The sequence below is a fragment of the Balaenoptera ricei genome, chromosome 11 (genome assembly GCF_028023285.1).
Source record: "Balaenoptera ricei isolate mBalRic1 chromosome 11, mBalRic1.hap2, whole genome shotgun sequence".
Lineage (NCBI taxonomy): Eukaryota > Metazoa > Chordata > Mammalia > Artiodactyla > Balaenopteridae > Balaenoptera > Balaenoptera ricei.
In genome coordinates this window covers 102,315,895-102,337,500 of record NC_082649.1, presented here as the reverse complement: position 1 = coordinate 102,337,500, position 21,606 = coordinate 102,315,895, and the positions used below count along the sequence as shown (strand labels likewise).

The window sequence follows — 21,606 nt, the reverse complement described above, 5'->3', positions numbered from 1 at the left end:
CTTTCAGATTCTGCAAGGGGTTTAGAGGAACATAACCCACCCTGTCAGGCGGATCTTAGTGTGGCTTTGCTGCCAGCATCTCCTCCCATTTAATTCCTCCCAGGCGGGCTTCTCTACAGAGTCCCACATGAAATGAAATGGGCTGACACATGCCTGGAGGAGGCAGCAGGTCCAGGAGCTTCGAATTTAAAATGCAGAACCACCACCCTGGCCAACGGCTCTCTCTGCTCAGCTGCGTGACATGCTCCACCTAAAAGGCCAGGAGATGAGCAGGTCATCCGGCCTCCGGCTGCCTCACAGATGACCACAATGTGACTTCATCTCTTCATCCTGCAGGGCCAGGCATCCTATCAGGGGCTGGGGTCCCAGAGACAAACACGACTTGGCCCTTGTCCCCCTCTGTGATTCAGGGACCCATATTCTAAAAGGGGAGGCAGGCAGATTAGACAGATCATGAACTCTCCCTGAGCCAAGAGCTATACAATTACGAACTAGACGCCCTGGAGAACACAGATTCACTGTCTGGAAACGGGCAGGAGGCAGGAGGCTGGACTAAGCAAAGCATCACAGGGTAGGAACCTGATAGATGGGACCTGAAGAGGGGTCCCTTGAAAGGGTCAGGCACGCATCACATAAGCAAAGGGATGAGGGCTCAAAGCACCCATTTTCCACACAGGAGGGCTTACAAGCTATCGTCTAGATCTGGGCTTCCTGAAAGCAACATGAGGGGGAAGCCTGGGGTGTCTGGCAAGGTGGCAGAGAGGAAAGAAGGAGCATTCTAGGTCTCAGTCCTGGCTCTGAGACCTTCCAGCTGGGGGGCCCTGAACCTAACCCTTCCCCACCTCCAGGCTGCCAACAACTTCCTTATGGAAAGGGGCAAGCTAGCGAGGTCGTCTCCATGGCCTTTCTAGTTCTGCTCTGCTAGTATTTGAGGACTTGTCACCGTGAGAAACCTGAGCTTCTTCAGCCCTGACACATTCTGCAGAGTGAGGGGTGCCCTGGTCAGAGCGGTCAGAGTCACAAGGTCCGTGGATAACCTCAAGCAGAGGGAAGTGTGGGAACAGGGCCGCATCTGCAGTTCTGCTTGGGGCTGCCTTCCCAGGTGTGAAGCAGCTCTCCTCCGCCATCTAGTGGAGACACTGGCCTATCGCCGGGAACCACCCTCCATCCCCGTGTGCCTGAGACATGGCAAAGCAGAAAAAGAAAGGCTGGGGAATGGGAATTTGGATAAAATGATCAAGTTCTAGTCTATGGTTAAAATCTTGTGGGCTTCACACAATAACCTCTATTCTCAGGGAGCGTTTGGAGGATACAGGGTGGGGAGGAGGGGTTCCAGTTTAGTTTGTTTCAAACGTTTGCTGAGTGCCTAATGGTCTACGGCACCGTGCTAGGCAGTGCTGGCTGATGCTAGGATGAGACTGATGCTTAGTTGCTGGGTGTAAGTAACTGACAATCTCTCAGAAAGACTTCTAATTTCATTCCAGGCTAAAAACAAACAAACAAAACACATTGTAGGAATCCTTTGTCATTCTTCACCCCACCTGGCATTTCTGGGTGGGGCAGGAGAGGGAAGCTCCCTCCATGGACTTGCTTCCTCCCTCCTCTGAATTCTTAAGAATTCCTAATAGCCCTCCTCTATTACCACTTTTCTGAAGCTAGCTAGATCTAAAACTATGATACAGATAATTATTGTATCATGGTAATTTTACTTGTTGTACTAATGGTTGGCATTTGTACAACCACTGCCAGTTTTAGAATCCCTCTTACAACGTGGGGGTTACACCTAATGACACTGTGTCACGCAGGCCTGTCAGTCGGCGTTTTCACCGTCCCCGCTGTGGGAGTGGGAGGGCTGAAGCTCCGAGAGAAGCGGCTGGCTGGGGTCATCCAGACCGTGCAGGCACAGCTGGGCCTCAACCAGGCTGCTGAGTCCCGGCCTGGTCCCCATCCACTCTCTTTTCAGGCCTAGAAGTCCCACCCTAGCACAGGGCAGGCACCACACACTTCTGCAACCACGTGCCCACCAGCCAGGAGTATGGGCTAAATGAGGACCTGGTTAACTGACTGTGGGGAAGAAAAAGAGGGGAGGGAGGAGTAGGGGAGGGGGGTTTGGAAGCCACTCGTTTCACCACTTCAGGCTCCAGATGAAAACCCATCGCAGAGACGTAGCTGGGCTTTTTCTAATATGTGCAAAGGGGGCAAATGTTTTCAACCATTTCTGTAGTTTTCATAGACTAAGCCAGGCAACGACACCACGAATCAAGGCCGTGAATCATGCACGCCATGAGGGTATGTGTGGAGTGACACTGCTGTCAGAATCAGAGAACGTGACCATTTCTTCCAATGTACTTAGCGGAGTGCCAAGAAAAACAGCATTGTGTAATAAGTGGCCCTAATACCAGTAAGTGCTTATACCAATGATAAAAGCTACCGTCTACCGAGTGCTGACAATGTGCAGGCTTTGCTGTGCGCTGTGCATGGATGATCGCTCACAAGGGTGACAGCTAGAGTCTATCAGATGCCCCGTCTTCTGTGTTAGGCTTTACAGGCATTATCCATCAGATCCTTATAACTCCGTGAGGATGGGGCCTGTCATCACCCTAATTTTACAGGTGAGCAACCTCAGAAAGGCTGTTACCTGCTGAGGCTCACGGAGGTGGCTGCGCTGGGATCCCAGCCCAGGTCAGTCTAACTCCAGAGCCCACGACAGTAGGCATCTGCCTCCTCAAGGGAGCCTGCGAGGACCAAATTCCAGCTCACGCTGACTGACGCTTACCTTCTTTGCTGTTTCAAACTCCAATCCTTCTAAAGCTTCCATGGCCAGCTCGCGCCAGTCAGTGTCTGTCACGCCCAAGCAAGCAATCTGGTAGGCTTCTCGGAACATCTTCCTATCCAGGTACTGGTACATCGGAGCAGACTGGAGGATTTCATCAAAAGGAAAGAAGACTGCCTTCAGAGCAATGGAAGAGTCAGATGCACACAAAGCCTGATTCCACGTGTGTGCACCAACTTAATGACGAATGTCACAGAGCAAGGTCACAATGACCCATCAGCACCCTGCTCAGCCTCACCCCAGCCCACCTGATGCCCTTCCATTCGGCCACCCCTTTCACAGCCATCGTATTCAGTAGCACAAACTTCCACCTGCCTCCTCTCCACCACCACCGGCTTTCCCCACCTCCAGGGTGGCCGGATCACAAGATGTCACGCTTGCCTGGAATGCCTTTGCCCCTCCTCGCCCTCTGCAAAGTACCTAATTGGCTTTAAAGGCCCTGTTAAAATGTCACCTCTTCTGTAAAGTCTTCACTGACCCCTCAAGGTAAGGGGTCTGAGCTCCCTCTGCCCCTTGTCCTGAACTCAGGTTGTATTTTATTTTTTAAAAATATTTATTTATCTGGTTGCGCTGGGTCTTAGTTGCAGGCTCCTTAGTTGTGGCTCGTGGACTCCTTAGTTGCAGCTCGCCAGCTCCTTAGTTGTGGCAGGCGGGCTCCTTGGTTGTGGCATGCGAACTCTTGGTTGCAGCATGCATATGGGATCTAGTTCCCTGACCAGGGATTGAACCCGGGCCCCCTGCATTGGGAGCATGGAGTCTTAACCACTGTGCCACCAGGGAAGTCACTCCGGCTATATTTTAATTAAAAGTCTGTCCCCACAAGGCTGTGCACAACCTGAGGGTGGCGGCGGGGTCGTACTTAACTCCCTCAGTGGGCCCTCAGTCTACGTTTGCTGAAGGAATGAACAACGTTACTGTGAGGAAGGGGCCTGGGATGGCCTCTTACGAAGAGGGAGGAGAAACCTGCATCTCCCAAGAAAGGCTGCCATCTCCTAGTGCCCCAGCCCTGGGAACCTTCCTACCATCCCTCCGTCCAGACAGGGCTGCCTCACCATGATACCTGTGAACAGTTCTTAATAACTTCATTTTTTAGGTTTACTAAGTGCTTCTGGATCGGTCCCAACAGCCCTGTGTAGTAGGTATTACTGCCCCCTGATTACTGCCCGGAGACTGAGAGGGCAACTGACCTGCTAAGGACACAGCAGTGGCACGTGGAAGCCCTGAGGCTGAACCGGGGGCACGCTGACCAGGTTCTGTGCTCCTCCCTGCCATGTGTGTGTGTGTGTGTGTGTGTGTGTGTGTGTGTGTATGCGTGTGTGTGTGTGTTCTTTCGCACACGAGAACAGGTGTAAGCTGGGCCCGGGCGTCCTCAACAACGAAAGGCCAGTCAGCGTGCTAAAGGGACTGCACCCCTCCTTCTGGCTTCCTGGGCAGTGGAATCGATCAGCCAATACCTCCGCGCTAATGGTTCCCAAATGTGGAGCTGGAAGAGCTGTTGTGTCCATTTGGGGCCTTTATCTTTGAAATTCCCTACCCCATTTTTTAGCTTTAGAGTTGAAGGAAACTTGTTTCTTTTTAAGCCATTCTCCCCTCTGACAGCAAGACTGCTTCTCAATGCTCACCTTTTCTGCCCTGCCCCCCATCTCTCCTCCCTTCAAGGGGGCAGCAGGGTATGAGGCGGGCAGCAGTTGAGCTAGAACCCCGGCCTGGCTCAGCCACATCCTAGCTGTGGGATTTGGGGTAAACTGATTAGCTTCTGTTATGACGCCCTGCCCAGCCCGATGGCCACCAGTGCTTTGAAAATGGGAAGGTGCCAGGCGAAAGCGAGCCTGCTCCCTCCCCACTGTGCTTTCTCAGCACAGAAACACAGCTGCTGCTCCTCTCTGTCTTTCCAGACCTTTCTGGGCTCAGATCAACTGTCACCACCTCCCGGAAGCTTTCTCAAACTCCCCAAGAACAACAAGCTTTCCTTTCTAAACTCCTTTGGTGAACAACCTCTGTTCCGATTTAGTTGTTCTGTAGGGTTTGCTATTTAAAGATTGATGATAATAATAATCATAGGAATTGGGCCAGACAAAACCTGAAGGATGGGTGCGTTTAGCTCCACTGCAAGGAAAAGTGAGGCCCGAAGAGTGAAAGGAGCTGCTCCAGGTCACAGCTGGTTTGGACAGCAGAGTCAGAACGCAAAGCCAGTGCTCCTTCCCCTCAACTGCCCCCAAGGCTGAGCCCCGTAAGCGTGGTTCGGGGACTCGGACAAGCACAGCAGAAGCCAGCACAGGACAAATGGTTAACACTCGGGCTTGCCTGAGAGGCACACTCTGAGAACGGGAGTTTTAAAAATATACTGACGGAACAAATGCCCTCGGAGCTCTACTTGATCTCATTGTTGCATTCCAAGCATGAAGTCACCGCCGCCCTAAGAAGCCCGACCAGGGTTCGCCGCCCTACTTGGCAGCCCCAACTAACCAATTCTTGCACAAGATGATGTAAATTTCGAAAGGAAACCAGAAATCCCCAGAGCGGGTCTGCTCTTTCTCCCTCCTCTCTGGGCCAAAGCCACAGGATGGCTGGAGGCAGAGGCGACAGATAAACAGCCTCTGTCTTGAGGCTGCCTTTCCAAACCCTTGGCAGTTGTGACCTGCTGCATCAGCAGGATGGCCTTGGTGCAGCCACGGGGGCTCTGGCTGCTGAATCTGAAGGGCTTGGCTTCAGAGGGAGCCCCACGCTGCCCTGCCGGCTCCTCTTGGCGGCCAAAGCCAGGGAGCAGCAGCAAAGTGCATTTATCTTCGAGGTTACACTGGCAGTCTTGGAGGAAAACTGTCACTCAGCATGGCCTGCCTGGCACGATGGAGGAGGACTGGGTTTCTGGTGGCTGTGGAGCTGGGGCTCGGGATGGGGAGCTCCGCGAGGAAACAGTCCAGCAGGGGCGGTTCTTGCCCCTCCTCCACCCAGGCTTCCACCCACCTCTCTCCCTTCTTTCTCTGGCTTTCTTTTTGTCTCTCTCCTTTTCCTCAGATCTTAATTCTACTGCCATTTATTGAATAACTGCTCTGTGTCAGGCACTATTAATTCCCGAAGCAATAAGTAACAAGGGTATCATCAGCTTAGAGGGAGAAGCGGACCCCAGCCCCAGCCTTTACAAGAAGCCAAGGCAGGGAGCGCGAGTGAAGGTGAGGTGTCTGGAGGGGGCGCAGACGGATGGAGCCCAGCTGAAGGGCAATCTGGAGACATGTCTACAAATCTTTCACATAGACATGACCTCTGACCCAGCAATTTCACTCCTAGGAATTTATACCAAGGAGCTATACTGGGATTGGTGCAAAGACTTAGCTAGAAAGATGCCCACTATCTACAATAGGGAAAAAGCTGTAAATAGCATGACCATCGAACAATAGGCGCTGGTTGAGTAAGCTGTGGACGTCATGTGACAGGACAAAAAGCAATCGTTAAAAACAATGGGGGCAGCAGGAAGGGGGTGTGGTTATAACAGAAGGGCAACCTAATACCAGGGATCTCGTGGGCTGATGGCGGAGGTACCACTCACCTACACAGGTGATAAATTTGTACTGTGGTTGCAAACTGTTACCAGCGGGAACACCTCGGCAAGTTGTACAAAGGATCTCTGTATGATTTCCTACAATTACATGTGAATCTACAATCACCTCAGTATTTTTAAATGCTAGAGAAGCACATTTACTAATGTGGAGCCATGTTTCCAGTAGATTGCTGAGTGAAAAAGCCAGAATGCTAGTTGATGGCCAATAATTCATACAAAGTGATGGGTCTGCAGTATGTAAATGTCAGGTGAATTAGAAGATGGAGGTAAGGGGAGGTGATTAAAAGTCTTATTTATAATCCACATTCAGTAAAGTAAGTACAGTAAACCAGGTTTCATCTATAGGAGCAATACTTACAGACAGAAGTCACAAAACAGTATTTACAGTATGGTTCCACTTTTGTTTAAAAATGTTTATATAAAATCATATACTCATAATTGCATATCACACATCTATTATATGTACATATAGAAACAGTCTGGGTGCATATATTCTACAATCTTTAACAGTGATTCTTGGGCTTCCCTGGTGGCACAGTGGTTAAGAATCCGCCTGCCAATGCAGGGGACACAGGTTTGAGCCCTGGTCCGGGAAGATCCCACATGCCGCAGAGCAACTAAGCCCGTGCACCACAACTACTGAGCCTGTGCTCTAGAGCCCACGAGCCACAACTACTGAGCCTGCGAGCTACAACTACTGAGACTGTGAGCCACAACTACGGAAGCCTGTGCGCCTAGAGCCCATGCTCCGCAACAAGAGAAGCCACCACACTGGGAAGCCCACGCACCACAACGAAGAGTAATGAAGAGTAGCCCCCGCTCGCCACAACTAGAGAAAGCCCGTGCACAGCAACAAAGACCCAACATAGCCAAAAATAAATAAATAAAATAAATAAATTTATTAAAAAAAAATAAAAAAAGAGTGATTCTTGGGAATTTCCTGGTAGTCCAGTGGTCAGGACTTAGTGCTTTCACTGCCGGGGGCCCAGGTTCAATCCTTGGTCGGGGAACTAAGATCCCACAAGCCTCAACGTACAGCAAAAAAAAAAAAAAAAAAAAAAAAGTCAAGAGCGATTCTCTCTCGAGGATGGGAAATTGAGGGCTAGCCTCTCCTTGGCGCTTGTCTCTATTTTAAGACAGCTCTACAGAGGGCGCGATTCCCTTGGGGAGAAGACAGGAAGCTGGGGCCGCCGGGGTTAGGCCAGCCCCAACTTGGGTCGTCAATCTCTGCCCTCCTGTCTGTTTCTGCCCTCCCCACCACTCCGTGGCTCTGGACTCCAGCTCGCCCCAACCCCCCAACATCTGTTCTGGCCTCCTCCTGGTTTGAGGGACGGGTGCAGACAGTCCCACGCTCCCTTTCTGGCTCAACAGACCTCGGCTCCTACGCCCCGTCCCACCCATATTCTCTCTCACACGCACACACCACCCCCTCGCACGCCATGCGGACGCCCTGCTGGACTCCCAGCTGGACTCCCAGCTTTGCCAGCTTGTTCCACTCTGTCCCACGCACGGCTCTCAGTAAAACACGCTGTCTGCTGCCAGACAACCTTGCATACCCCTCCCCGCCCCTCCCAGGAAAGGAGGATCAGAAAGAAATGGAGGCTCAGTGAGGTTGAGCTGTTTGCCCAAAGACACGCAAGTTGCAAAGGGTGGACATGGGGTTCAGGTTCAAGTCCAGAGTGCCTTCCACGCTGTCACGGCTGCCACTCTAGTCTCTCTCCCCTCTCTCCTCCCCCAGTCCCTCCCACGCACCACGCGGAGCCTGGCTTTCCTGGTCTCATCTGCCCTGCCCCAGCTAAGAGCTGACAGGCTCCCGGGTTACCTGTGGCACCTCCACGGCCGACATAGAAAAGGCGTGGAGGCAGAAGATCCTGGAGCCGTTGTAGCCGACCACGAAGCCCTGCAGCTTCTGCTGGTGCACGGGGAAGGTGCTGGCCTTGATGTTGAGGTAGCCGCCTCCAGAGAAGCAGAGCATGTCCTCACACTGGGTGTTCCAGGCCACACTGTTGGCGTTCGGCTCCTGAGGGACGGGGATGGTGAGGGTGACAGCCCCGGGCGTGGGCACCATTCCTACACTCAGACAAGGACTCCTTTTAAAGCCTGAATCACACTAAGTTGCCAACAGTGGGGTGTAGGGAACGGGGGGAGAAGGGGATCGGACGAAATGGACAGGACACAGAGGCAAGCTCCTCTTTGCACTGTGTGCGTAGGAATTTTTTAATAAGCAAGCATTACTTTTGAAAAAAATATTATTATCCCCAAGTATTAATCATTACATAGTAAGTGAGAAAATCAGCAAGGTGGGTTCTAGTTCTATTAAGGAATAAATATACAAAGCTAGTCATGGAAGAAGGTTTAAAGGGGTATATTCCAAAGAATTAACAGGGATTGTTTGAAGGTGGGTGGAATTGTGGGTAATTTTTGTTTTCTACATTTTCTGTTTGTCCATGAAATTTTCTTTTGGTCCATGAACATCTATTGTTTTTTATAATAAGAAAAAGAACAGTGAGTTATTTTTAAAATTAGAAAATAATATATTCTCTCTGCATTGACAATTTACACATGTAAAAACTACAGTCTCCCTGGGAGGCACCCCTCCCCCCTCACTTCCCCTCCAAAGTTTTCTGCTCAGCTCTGGGGCCCCAGGGACCAGCAGATGTTCATACCTTTCCACCTAGAGTCTGTTACAATGCCTGAATCGTTTATAATGAGCATGGATTACTTTTATAATGAGAAAAAAACAATATAGCTGTTTTTGCTTGCAGGGGGCCGGAGCAGCTGAGAGGAGAAAAAAAGATAGCTGGGAATGTTTGTGTCCCCTGGCAAGCCTGGAGAATTACCTTCCCTGGCTGCCTGCAGAACCCTCAGTGGGGACTGGGAAGGACACACACCCTTCCACTCCTTCAAGGCTCAGGCGCAGATTCACAAGTGGGGGCCTGCTAACCTACCTCCAGGGGGTGGGTGTTCAGTCTGGAGAGAAGAGACGTAACACCGAAGGCCCTATTTTGTGCCAGGCGCTGAGCTAGGTTCTATGGTACCTTATTGAGCCCAGCAGCAATTCTGTGAGGGGGCAAGTACTAGTTGCATGTTAGAGGTAAGGAGAAATTGAGGCTCAGAGAGGTTCACTAACTTGCTCGAGATCACACAGTAAGTGATGACGGCAGAACTGGAGGCAGGTCTGTCTGAAGGCACAGCCTGTGCTCTTTCTTTCCTCGAAACCACTCTGCCTCCCGGTGATGGGGGTGAGTTGTTATGGGGGAGTCGCCTTGGGCTAGTGGTAGCCAGGTGTCCCCTTCCAAACGACCAAGGCCGCACCCCTCTGCCGTGCCGATTCTGCTGCCGAAGACAAGGAGGAGCCCTGATAAAGGGTCCTCAATCTGCCCATGACACAGGGAAACCTGCAGTGGCTGAGGAAGCCAGTCAGGGGAGGGTTTAGCTCTGGGGGGAACCCGCCTCAGGCAAATGGCCCTGACCGCTTACAAAGCCCTAAAGAGGCAAAGAGCAGCGCCGAGTCCAGCAGAAAGCCAGCGGGCGCTGGGCACGGAGCCTGTGGGTGCTCTTCTCTGGGCACACCCCTCCTCCAGCCACAGGACCAAGCAGTGTGTAAGCAACGACTGTCCCCCACACACTCCACCTCCTGTTGGCTCTTACAGTATCCCTGGGAAAAGGCAGAGGAAGGGCTGCCCCCATCCCTTCCCTTCTTTTAGATGACAAAACCGGTCCTGTTTCCTGACCGTGTCTCAGGGCACTCGCAGACACAGGCAGGCCTCCAGCCGGTGAGCAGCAGACTTTTTCAAAAGAATCATCTTCACATTAAAACACCTACTGAGAGCTCACATATGAGCCCCACTTAGACTGACTATTATTCACTTACTGCTCACAGTAACCTCATAAGAAAGGTGTAACTTGCCCACCTTACCTGTGAGGAAACCGAAGTCCACGAGGCTCGCCCAGCTCCCGCCGCTCACGTGCGAGGCGCAGGCTGGGCCCGGCCTCTTGGGCTCTGCGCTGCCATGCGGTCCCCACACCCCACACCTCACTGCTCTCCCCGGAGGCCCGCCTGGGAGCCAGAGTGTAAGCCCTTCCTGCAGGCTCTCTAGGCAAGGACCTCGTCCTGGGCACTCTTGGGGGTCACCTGAAACAGCAGCTCCTTGGTGTGGATGTCATACACCAGGCACGTGTCGTTTTCATCCACCACGGCCAACTTGTTGCGGGAGGCGCTCATGTCCAGGCAGCGCACGGCTGTGGCCTGCTTTAGCAGTACGATGGCAAAGAGACTGTCCACAAAGATCTTCAGGATCTGGCAAAATTTCAGAGGAAAACTGTGAGTCCCCATGGCAACAACACCCTGGAGCACCGCCAGGCCGTTGGAACCCATGTGCTCTACAAGAACAACTCCCACTAACTTCACCAGAGGCTCTGTGCGGAGAAAAGGACCCATCAAAAGAAAGAGAACAGGGCTTTCTCCATAGGAGACCGGGAGTGTGGTCCGTCAGAGGCCGCCAAGGTAATGACAGTCCCCAAGACACGACCAACTCACTTGAATGTCTGCTTGACTGGGGACTATTAACAACATTACCCAAACTGCAGGGTTAGGAGACACCATCTAACGAGAGCTGAGTCACAGACTACCACGGGAAGAGGCGCCTGTAAACACTAACAAGACATCTGGTGTAGCCACAGCAAGATGACGACGACGATGATGCTGGTGGTGGGGATGATGATAATTTTGATGATGGAGTTGATGATGTACATAGCTATCAGTTATTGACCATTTTTGACAGCCCTGTGAAACATGTGGTATTCTCTTCATTTGTAAAACCTGAGCCTCAGAGAGGTGAAGTGACTTGCCTAGGATCACATAGCTAGTGAGTAGCTACGGATGAACATGACCCCAGGTCCACCTGCCCACAAAGCCCATGCTCTCCAGCCTCGCGCCGGAAGTGACAGCTGACAGAGAGGAGGAAGCTGGCTTTCCTTCCCTGTGGTGCTGCTACGCTGTGGCCCCTGCCAATCTCAACTTCCATGACTTCCGTCCCCAGGAAAGGCCTGACAAGGCTCAGCCACAAGCCATCTGCTAGACAGCTTGACTCTCAGGCTAATGCAGTTATATTGCAGTTATATTTTCCCTTTCAAATTTCCATGTAACCCACTTAGAACTTTCTTCTTTTGAGCAAAGAACACACACACACACACACACACACACACACGCACGCACACATAAATCTGCTTAACTTTTTGTAACCTAGATTTTCCACATCTATTTGAGCAAAGGGCCCATTTGTCTTAAACATCTAGTAACAGCCTGAGGACTAGCACCCTCTGGGATACAAGCTAGAACACATGCCTTGATCCATGCATTGCTCTAACAGGGACCTGACCTAAGGAACGAGCTCTGCCTTCCTCTCTAGCAAGACACTGAAACTGAATCTCTAACAAGTCTCCCACCTTCTGGGTGACCTTAAATCCACTAACCCACTCTACGGCAGCCCAGAGGCTGCAGGGCCGACTCTGTCAGAACTCGGCATGCTATGAGTCGGAGCATCTTTGGCCTGAAGCTGTCCTCATAAAATGGAACTCTGGGAGGCCCTCCAATGTGCCTGGGGCGGGGGGTGAGGTGAGGCGGGGGAGCCCTGTTCCTGCCCCGGGGAACCCACCTCAGGGTCACAACCAGTCTGGTCGCCAGTGTCTGCCTGCAGATAATCAGCCTGATGGGAGACGCGAGGGAGCGCTCACCTGTCCGTTCTTCAGGCCGACTAACAGACCCTCCCGTCCTGGGGGGCCGCCGATCACCTTGATGTAGCGAATGAGAGACTCCATCTGCCACTCCCGCTCCTTCACTCCGCTGAAGGACAGGCACTGCAGCCGCTTCTCCTAGAAAGCAAGTGCAGCTCTGCGTGATATTCAACAGAATAAGCATGCCCAGCCCTCCCAAGGAGGTCTGCCTGCACCTAAGGGATGAAAAATACCTACACACTCAGTACCTACTGAACCCCATCTAGACCCCATGCCTGGCACCACTACTCCTGCACACAAGTTTTCCCCACGAAGCCCAGCTCAGCTTCAGTTCTTGAGCAGACCTCCAGGAGGCCACAGCCAGAGGCAGCATCCAAAAGCACAGCTTTTTGCCACATCTATCCTATAACCTGCGGTACCCCTAAACTGCCTGAAGTTCTAGATTTTTAGAGAGATTTTAATAGTATTTTACATCCAGTGATTCCTAAAGGATTTCTTCCATTTTATCACTTCCAACAGGCCTAGTTTCTTGAAACCAAATCCACCTCTGCTTCCAAGAAAGATGCTGGGCTGGCCTTCTCTTAAAGTCTTTCCAAACCCTCCTGGCGTTGACCTAGACATTTCTAGGAAGCTCTAAGTTGAGAAATTTTTTTCTGTGAAAAAAGTTCTCAGAAGTAAAATTTCCTTTACGACTGTGAGTTGATATCATAAATTTTTTTGTTGTTTAACTGAAAGTTATCACAAATTTTTAGGTGTATATGTTTACCAAAAAATATTGATCTTCCTTTTGTGGGATATCAACGTATGCTTTAAGTCATTAAAATATATATACAACCCCAGTTTAACAAAGTGCTTTGCAATACAAAAAAGTATTCTCCAGTTTATGGCCCATGACTTTCTGGTAGAGTGTGACTCATCTAGATGCCAATAAAATGAAAGCAATGAATAGCCACTGAGCTTGACGGAAAGGGACTTGCTTCCTAGTGACCAATTTTAAAGCTGTGAGTTGGGTACCCCACTCTTGGAGGAAGCATGAAGCGGATGCGGCCCACCCTCCCAGCCACCGCTGCCCACCTGGCAGAGGATGATGTGGTCAGCACACACCACCAGGAGGTTACATTCAAACTTCCTAACAATCTTCTCCTTCACCCGGTACCGCATGTCCAACGAGTCATCTGAATACAACTCGTAGATGAGTATTTTCTCGGGCAGTTGGATAGCTAATCGATTTTTGTAGATGGCAATTTTCTTGACAAGCTCTTTGCATTTAATCCGAACTGTCAAAGAGAAAAAACAAACAAACAAAAAACCAGCTCTACCAAGAGGCTGTTAAGTAAGGTAGAAGGCAGAGAAATTAAAAGCCATCATTTAGTTACTGCTATTGGCAATTAAAGGAGATACTCTCATCAAAAAATCTTTACAGAGTGTCTAATATGTACAATCAGCTCTGCTAAACTGAGATCCAAAATTGTATACAATGTTTGTGGTCCAAAGATTACAAATGGCTATGGAAAGTAAAATTCTTTGTGCTACCATCACTTGCTGAATATAAATCTAATCTCCTCTGCATGGCACTAACGGCCCCTGACGATCGGGAGCCCGTCTGGGTAACGGCCCACACCTCTGGCCACTTCCCACCCACCACCCTTGACAACAGGGAACCAAAGGTAGTTTCCGGTACACACTAGGGTCTCACACTCTTGCTACAGACCAGGTGGAGAAAATGTCCTCAGGAAGGAAACCGGGGAGCTACCCAAGTAGCTACACCCTCATCATCACAGCTGGAATCTTCAACCAGAGGTGGTGCTCCCAGATGAGGACTAGAGGATGCCACCTGAATCTGCAGGACAACCCTCGACCTGGATCCCTACCCACAGGCCCCCAGCAGTGTGCTGTGGCCAGCACATCTGGATACGAATGCACTTGAAGTCAGTGCATTGAACCAGCATGGCCACTTGGGTGGACAGGGGAGGAGACTGACTACACTAGGCCTAGAACCCTGATCTTCTGACCAAGCCTGTGCAACCCACTGCCTGCTTATCTCTGGGAGAAGGACCCGCCAGGAGGCGAGTGGAGACGGAGCTGATGGAGCAGCACCCCCGAAGCGACTGTGACCAGAGAGGATACAGGTCCACAGAGACCCATGCAGGTCAGCCCCAAGCCCCAGCGCTAACTTGTGAGACGTTACCCTCCTTAGCCAGGGGGTCCACGTTCCCCTTAGTATTATCTGCCAAATTTTCTGAGTCTGTGCTTTTTTCTTTTTCTTTTTTTTTTGCAGAGAGGGTTTATTGTTTTCACAGACATCTACATCCTCTCCACACCCCACCACAAAAAAAAAAAGCAAGAGCTGGTGGTCCAGCGTGTTTCCAAAAGACCAAGGAGAAACATTTCCTACCATTTCATTCGCCCTGTCAGAAGCCCTCTCAACCTGCCCCTCTTCCCAGTGTCGGAGGGCAGAAGGGCCATACCTGCCTTTTACCTTTCTGCTCGGTGATCAGGTGCTGCACGATGACATCAGTCATGCTATCCCTGTAGGCATATCGGTCCTTGTAGAGTCCGTGGACTGTGCTGAAAATGAGCTGGTAGAAGGAAATGGTGCCATCCTGGCAGCCTACCACCTGCAGAGAAAGAGAGTGTCAATTCCCAGCTCTCTGTGGAGAAAGAGTCGACCCTCCCGCTTGTCAGGAACGAGCGTCAATGATCTGACTGGCTAAACATGGCTGATGTTCAGTGACTACTCTGGCAATGGCCCATCAAATGAACTCCCCCTTCTTACCACATAGTTGGAATCGGGTTTCACTTTACACGTCCACACCCAGGAGTTCTGCTCCCCAACAGTCCCGAGGCGCACTCCATCCTTGGTGAAAAGGGATACTTGCTTGTCTGACCCCCCCAGCAAAATGTACTCCCCTTTAGTAAAGTAGCTGATGCAGCAGGGATCAAAGTTCAGTGACCGATCCTTCCCAATCTGAGGAAAGAGAACACACCAAGGGAAATCTACTTCTGAATTCATAATAATCACAGCAAAATCAAGGGCTTTTCCCTCCAACTTTTAGAGGGAGCTGGGAAGACTGGGAAGAGCTGGCCAGCATTCTCCCGTGTGTGACTGATTCCATCATGAACGCAGGCCAGCGCTCTGGAGCAACCTACCTCTCCCCTCCACACAGCCACATCCTCCAGTGTCTTTCGCAGTCCCACCCAGCTGCTCCAGGGGTGTGTCTCAGCTCCTCAGCCCATCTGCACCCGGGATGGTCTTTCTCCCATAGGCCTTCCTCCGCAGTAGCCTTTACTAGGACTCAGGATTCCCCTCAGCTTCTTTTCTTTTTCTTTCCTTTTCCTTCCTCCCTCCCTCCCTCCCTTCTTTCCTTTCTTTTTTTCTATTTCACAAGACTAAGTCCATTCAATTTTCTAAAAACTGTCCTTTATTCTGAAACTACACTCATCCTAACTTCTCTTTATAACAACCTTATTGAGGAATTTCACATACCATACAATTCACCCACTTAAAGTGTACAATTCATTGGCTTTTAATATATTTGAAGTTGTGCAACCTTCATCACTAATTCTGGAACATTTCCAACACCCCAAAAAGAAACCCTGTACCTGTTAGCAGTCAATCCCCATTCCCTCCTCTTTCCATCCCCAGGCAACCACTAATCTACTTCCCGTCTATAGATTTGCCTATTTTGTACATTTCATATAAATGGAATCATAAAATATGTGACCTTTCGTGACTGGTTCACTCTTCTTGTAGTATGTATCAGTACTTCATTCCTTTCCATTGCTGGATAATATTCCATTGTATGGATATTCACCATTTTATTTATCCATTCATCAGTTGATGGACATTTGGGTTCTCCCTATTTTTGGCTATTATGAATAATGCTGATACGAATATTTGTGTACAAATTTTTGTGTAGACATATGTTTTCATCTTTCTTAGATACACATACCTAGGAGTAGAACTGCTGGGTCATATAGTAACTTCATGTTTAACTTTTTAGGAACTACCAGACTTTTTTAAAGTGGCTAGCTGTACCATTTTATATTCATATCAGTAGTAAATAAGGGTTCCAATTTCTCCATCCTACTGGGTGTGAACTGGTGTCTCATTGTGAATTTGATTTGCATTTCCCTGGTAGCTAATGATGTTGAACATCTTTTCATGTGTTTACTGGCCACAAGTATATCTTGCTTGAAGAAACGTCTATTCAGATCCCTTTCCCAGTTTTTAATTAGGTTGTCTTATTATTGAGTTGTAGGAGTTTTTTACATATTCTAGATGCAAGTCCCTTATCAGATAAACGATTTGTAAAAATTCTCTCCCACTCTGTGCACTGTTTTTTCACTTTTGATGGCGCCCCCTCTGCTTTCAGGATGAAGGTCAAGCTCCTGAGCTCTGTTCCCAAGATCCTTCTCTCAGCCAAAATGAATTTCTTCTAGTTTCCTGAGTGGCCCATGCTCCTGCAATCCTCCGTGATGACACAGGTGCCATTCTCCACACCACCCCAGCCCTGGCCAAGAGTGCCCTTTCCCTCTTCTTCTCTGCCAGGTGTCATCTCCTCCAGGAAGCATCCCCCAGTCTCCCTGCCCACCCAAGGCCTAATTAAGAGCCATCTCCCTGTGCTCACCTCTCCCACAGCACTTCTCTCACTGCTCTGTAGTTGCACATTTAACTCGATGTCTCCCCACTAAAGCCCACGCTCCTCATTGTCACCCGAGTCCTTTGCTGCCCCTGAGTGTGCCTTCTGTGACAAAAGACTATTTTTTATTATTATTATTAAACTAATAATCACTTTATTATAGAAATAACTCTAAAATCCTGATTTCTCAAGTTTTGTTCAACTTACAAATATTTGTTCAACTTACAAATATTTTCCTATTTATAAACCTAGTAAAAATAAGCAACCAACTGAAAAGGAGTCTTTCATTAAACTTTACGGAATTCAATTTTGAACAGACCATAAAATCCCTTAGTCTCCTTTACAACTTAGTTAATTCCCTTAAACTAATTTAAACTGCAATTATTAACTTAATATATTCAATTTTCCTTTTTAAGAATTTCAAATGCCTAATAACCAAAAGTTCCCCTCGTACTTACATAATGACAGTAGCTCTAATGAGAAAACTAAAAAATCGTATGAGTGATGGCACGGAAGGCTTGCAGCTGCTGGTAATGCTCACTAGTTGCCACTGGACCAACTCTCCTACAGGTAACAACTGTAAACTCTGGACCAACTATAAACTACAACCACCTGGAGGCACCGGAGAGCAACCAGAAGCAGAAAGAGACTTAAGACACAAATGCATCTGGAAGAAGGGAATGGCATTAGGTGAGTTTCTCATTTTTTTAATGGCTTTTTGCCTGAGGGCAGCCACTGTCTGTGACCTGATGGATGAGCACAGAACTTGGAGTGACCACAGCAGCTTGCAATTGAGGTGGGAAACCCCAGAAAATAGACAGATGCAGAGGGGGAGCCCCAATCCTGCACATACACTGCTGAATATCTGGAGCCCCTTGAACTACACACGCCACGTGTGGGGCAGATGCCAAGCAGCCTAGCAAAGGCTGAAGAGCTGAACAGAGACTCCAGCTGCTGCCCACACTGGAAAGGTACAATTTAAATATTGAGTCCAGCAAAGTTAACTACCTGCTTAAGGGAAAAAAAAAACACTACACAATAATCTTAAGAGGAACATGACAGATGTTCCCTATGCTGTATCCTTCACAATGTTCAGAATATAACCCAAAATTCCCAAAAGCAGAAAAATGTGAACCATATTCAAGAGAAAAGACAACCAACAGAGACTGACCCCAAGATGATTCAGAATTTAGAATTAGCAGATGAGAATTTAAAAATAGCTATTTTAGGGAATTCCCTGGCAGTCCAGTGGTTAGGGCTCTGAGCTTCCACTGCAGGGGGCACGGGCTCGATCCCTGGTCAGGGAACAAATATGCCGCATGCCATGAGGCACAGCCAAAAAAAAAAAGAAAAAAAAAAGCCATTATAACTATGGTCAAGAATATAAAGGAGGACTTCCTTGGTGGCGCAGTGGTTAAGAATCCGCCTGCCAGTGCAGGGGACACGGGTTCGAGCCCTGGTCCGGGAAGATTCCGCATGCCATGGAGCAACTAAGCCTGTGCACCACAACTACTGAGCCTGGGCTCTAGAGCCTGGGAGCCACAACTACTGAGCCCACATGCCACAACTACTGAAGCCCACGCACCTAGAGCCTGTGCTCTGCAACAAGAGAAGCCACCGCAATGAGAAGCCCATGCACCGCAACAAAGAGTAGCCCCCACTCGCCGCAACTAGAGAAAAGCCCGCGTGCAGCAACGAAGACCCAGTGCAGCCAAAAAAATAAATAAAAATAAATAAATTAATTAAAAGAAAAGAATATAAAGGAAAATACACTTGTAATGAATGAACAAATACGAAAGAAGAGCTAAATAGAAATTCTAGAGCTGAAAAATACAATAACTGAAACAAAAATTCACTGGATGGGCTTAAGAGAAATATTACAGATGACAGAAGAGTCAGTGAAGTTGAAGACTGAGAAACAGAAATCCTCCAATCTCAAGATTAGAGGGGAAAAAAAAAGATTTAAAAAATGAACAGGGGGCTTCCCTGGTGGCGCAGCGGTTGAGAATCCGCCTGCCAATGCAGGGGACACGGGTTCGAGCCCTGGTCTGGGAAGATCCCACATGCCGCGGAGCAAGTGGGCCCGTGAGCCACAACTACTGAGCCTGCGCGTCTGGAGCTTGTGCTCCACAACAAGAGAGGCCGTGATAGCGAGAGGCCCGCGCACCGCGATGAAGAGTGGCCCCCGCTTGCCGCAACTGGAGAAAGCCCTCTCACAGAAACGAAGACCCAACACAGCCAAAAATAAAATATAAATAAATAAAAAATTAAAAAAAAAAAAAATGAACAGGGCCTCAGTGACCTGGAGAACAATATCAAAAGGTCTAACATGTATAACTGGAGTCCTAGAAGGACAGGAGAGAATGAGGAAGAAAAGTTATTTGAAGAAATAATAACCAAAAAATTTTCCATATTTGGTGAAATAATAAAGACATAGATGTAGAGCATCAAGAAGCTCAGTGACCTCCCCCACAATCCCAAGCCAGAAAATATAATAAATCTCTTTAACATTCCAAAATTGCTTAGGTACTTAATAAAAATGTCTTTTATCTTTCAGTTTAAAATTGGAAGAATAAGGGAGTTTGCTTCCACTGCCATGGGCCTGGGTTCAATCCCCGGTCGGGGAACTAAGATCCTGCAAGCTGTGCAGCATGGCCAAAAAAAAACTGGAAGAATAAAACTGATTACTAGATTATGTCTTTTAAATGGTCATCATAAGACAAATCTGATAGAGATTCTAATAGGGATTCTAGTACCAGTCTGCCTGGGTTCCAATCCAGGCTTGACCACTAACTAAACTGTGTGTCTTTGGGCAATTACTGAACCTCTCTGTGCCTCAATTTTTTTAGATGTAAAGCGGTGATAATAGTATCTATCTCATAGAGTTGTTATAAAGATTAAAAGAATTAACCTTATAAAGAGTTTATACAATGCCTGAAACTCAATAAATGTTAGCTATTGTCATTATTAAGCCAGATCCCCTTAAACATTACAAACACTTAAAATGCCAAAAGTACACATTATACCTAAGCCTAACACAAAAGTATAGATTTGATCTACTTCATCACCGTATATTTAATTCTAAATCTTCCCAGATTTAGAAGACACTTACCCACTGCGGAAACAATTTTACTGTCCCAAACAAGTTATCTCAGCAGAGTGAAGTTGTTTATCATTCAAAAACTCAGGGCCACAACATGAGCTCTGGAGCTGCATACATGTAAGATATCTCCCATGGCCTGGCCCCCACGCTGAGCTCTTCTTTGTGGTCACTATAGCCACGAGACCCCTTCCCTGTGTAGTGTGGATTTTTGTTCCCATGAACTTCCAATACCCACACCCGATGTCCACTACACAGTAGATATGCAATAAATATTTGTTGAATGATGATGTACACACATTAAGTGGAGGAACAGATAGTGCCAGGGCTAGATGCAAGATGATAAAAATGAGGGTTTGGGGAAATCAGCCATGGGAAACTGAGAAAACACTCCTTATTTTTTCTTTACTTAATTATAAAAGAAATGACCAACAGTAAGATGAGGTAGAAGAAATGGCCCCAAAGGTAGGCTACACATACCTGGAACCTTTCCCTTCTAGTGTGACATTTTTTGAGGAGTAAGGATGTTGTTAAACAAAGGCTCCATTGAACAGGCTGTAATTCTCACCTGGTTGTATGTGGTTCAAGCCACCCCCACTACCTTCGCTCTAATCCTCAGTGTCTTCTGCCTACTAACAGATTTTCCTACTACCAGGCTCTCTCTATCTTAATCCACCCTCCACAGAAACAAGGAAATCTTCTGAAATGGGAATCTGACCAGCTCACTCCCTACCTGGATCTATGGCTCCTGAATACTTACAGCAGATGATGTTCAAACTCCTTATTCTCACTAGTCAGGTCCTTTACAATCATGTCCCCATCTTCCTTTCTAGCTCCATCTTTGTCCACAAGTCTGGGGATCCAGTCACCCTGAACAAATCACTGTCGCCTGAACTGTCACATATTTTCATTCTTCCCTGCCTTTGCAGATGCTATTTCCTCTGCCTGAAACACCATTCCCACTGTCCTCTGCCTAGCGAACTCCTGCTTCTCCTGCTCAAAGCTCACCTCTACAAAATCTCCGGTCTCCACCAAGCAGTGCTGCCTTCTTTTTTTGTGTCCCTATAGCTGTCTATGTGTACAATTCTCTCTCATGCCACGGATCACACTGCACGGGGACTGCTGGCTATCCCCACCAGCCTGTGAGCTCTCGCAGAGCAGAGGCATTGACTTACACAGCGCTATGTCAGCAGCTCCTAATAGGTGAAGGGCTGGCCTAGCGGCTGCTCATAACTGTTCACAGAGTGAATAAATCAAATACAGGAAGGTAGGGTCATGACTGGAACCAAGACTTTACAGACCAAGCTGTGTTTCAATCCCAGGTGTCATCATTTACTAGCAGTGCGAGACCTTGGACATAATATTTATTTCACTGCTCTAAGTATTATCTACTCATTTCTAAAAAGTTGATCAAAGTACCTACTTCAAAAGGTTTTGTAAGAATTAAATGAGATAAAGTATGCATAGCACTGAGCACCGAAGCTGGTATCACAGTAAGTGCTCAATAAACAGGAGCTAACAAAAATAATGTACAATTATTATTAATACAATCTCCAAACATGAAAATACACTAAAACAGGCACGACCGAAACTGTTTCTCCCATCGGGCTTGTACAGAGCTACATACCTGTTTTCCACTCAGCTGGTAGAAGGAAAGTTTCTGTCCCCAGTCAGCTACAGCCAGGATGTCATTATGTTCCTCTCTAATCAACAGAAGACAAAAAAGGTTACGTGGGGC

At 48.4% G+C, this 21,606-nt stretch overlaps 1 protein-coding gene across 6 annotated transcripts in view; it reads right to left on the bottom strand.

The window, feature by feature from the left end:
* IFT122 (intraflagellar transport 122) overlaps positions 1-21,606 on the bottom strand; it is a 75,383-nt gene that overhangs the window by 32,633 nt on the left and 21,144 nt on the right. For all 6 annotated transcript variants that reach the window (XM_059940428.1, XM_059940427.1, XM_059940429.1 and 3 more), the window contains exons 8-15: positions 21,496-21,571; positions 14,902-15,093; positions 14,605-14,743; positions 13,200-13,402; positions 12,126-12,263; positions 10,525-10,689; positions 8,212-8,409; positions 2,777-2,917 (exon numbers count right to left, since the gene is read on the bottom strand). In XM_059940428.1, the coding sequence (XP_059796411.1) occupies positions 2,777-2,917; positions 8,212-8,409; positions 10,525-10,689; positions 12,126-12,263; positions 13,200-13,402; positions 14,605-14,743; positions 14,902-15,093; positions 21,496-21,571 (1,252 nt within the window). The remainder of the gene's footprint in view (positions 1-2,776; positions 2,918-8,211; positions 8,410-10,524; positions 10,690-12,125; positions 12,264-13,199; positions 13,403-14,604; positions 14,744-14,901; positions 15,094-21,495; positions 21,572-21,606) is intronic.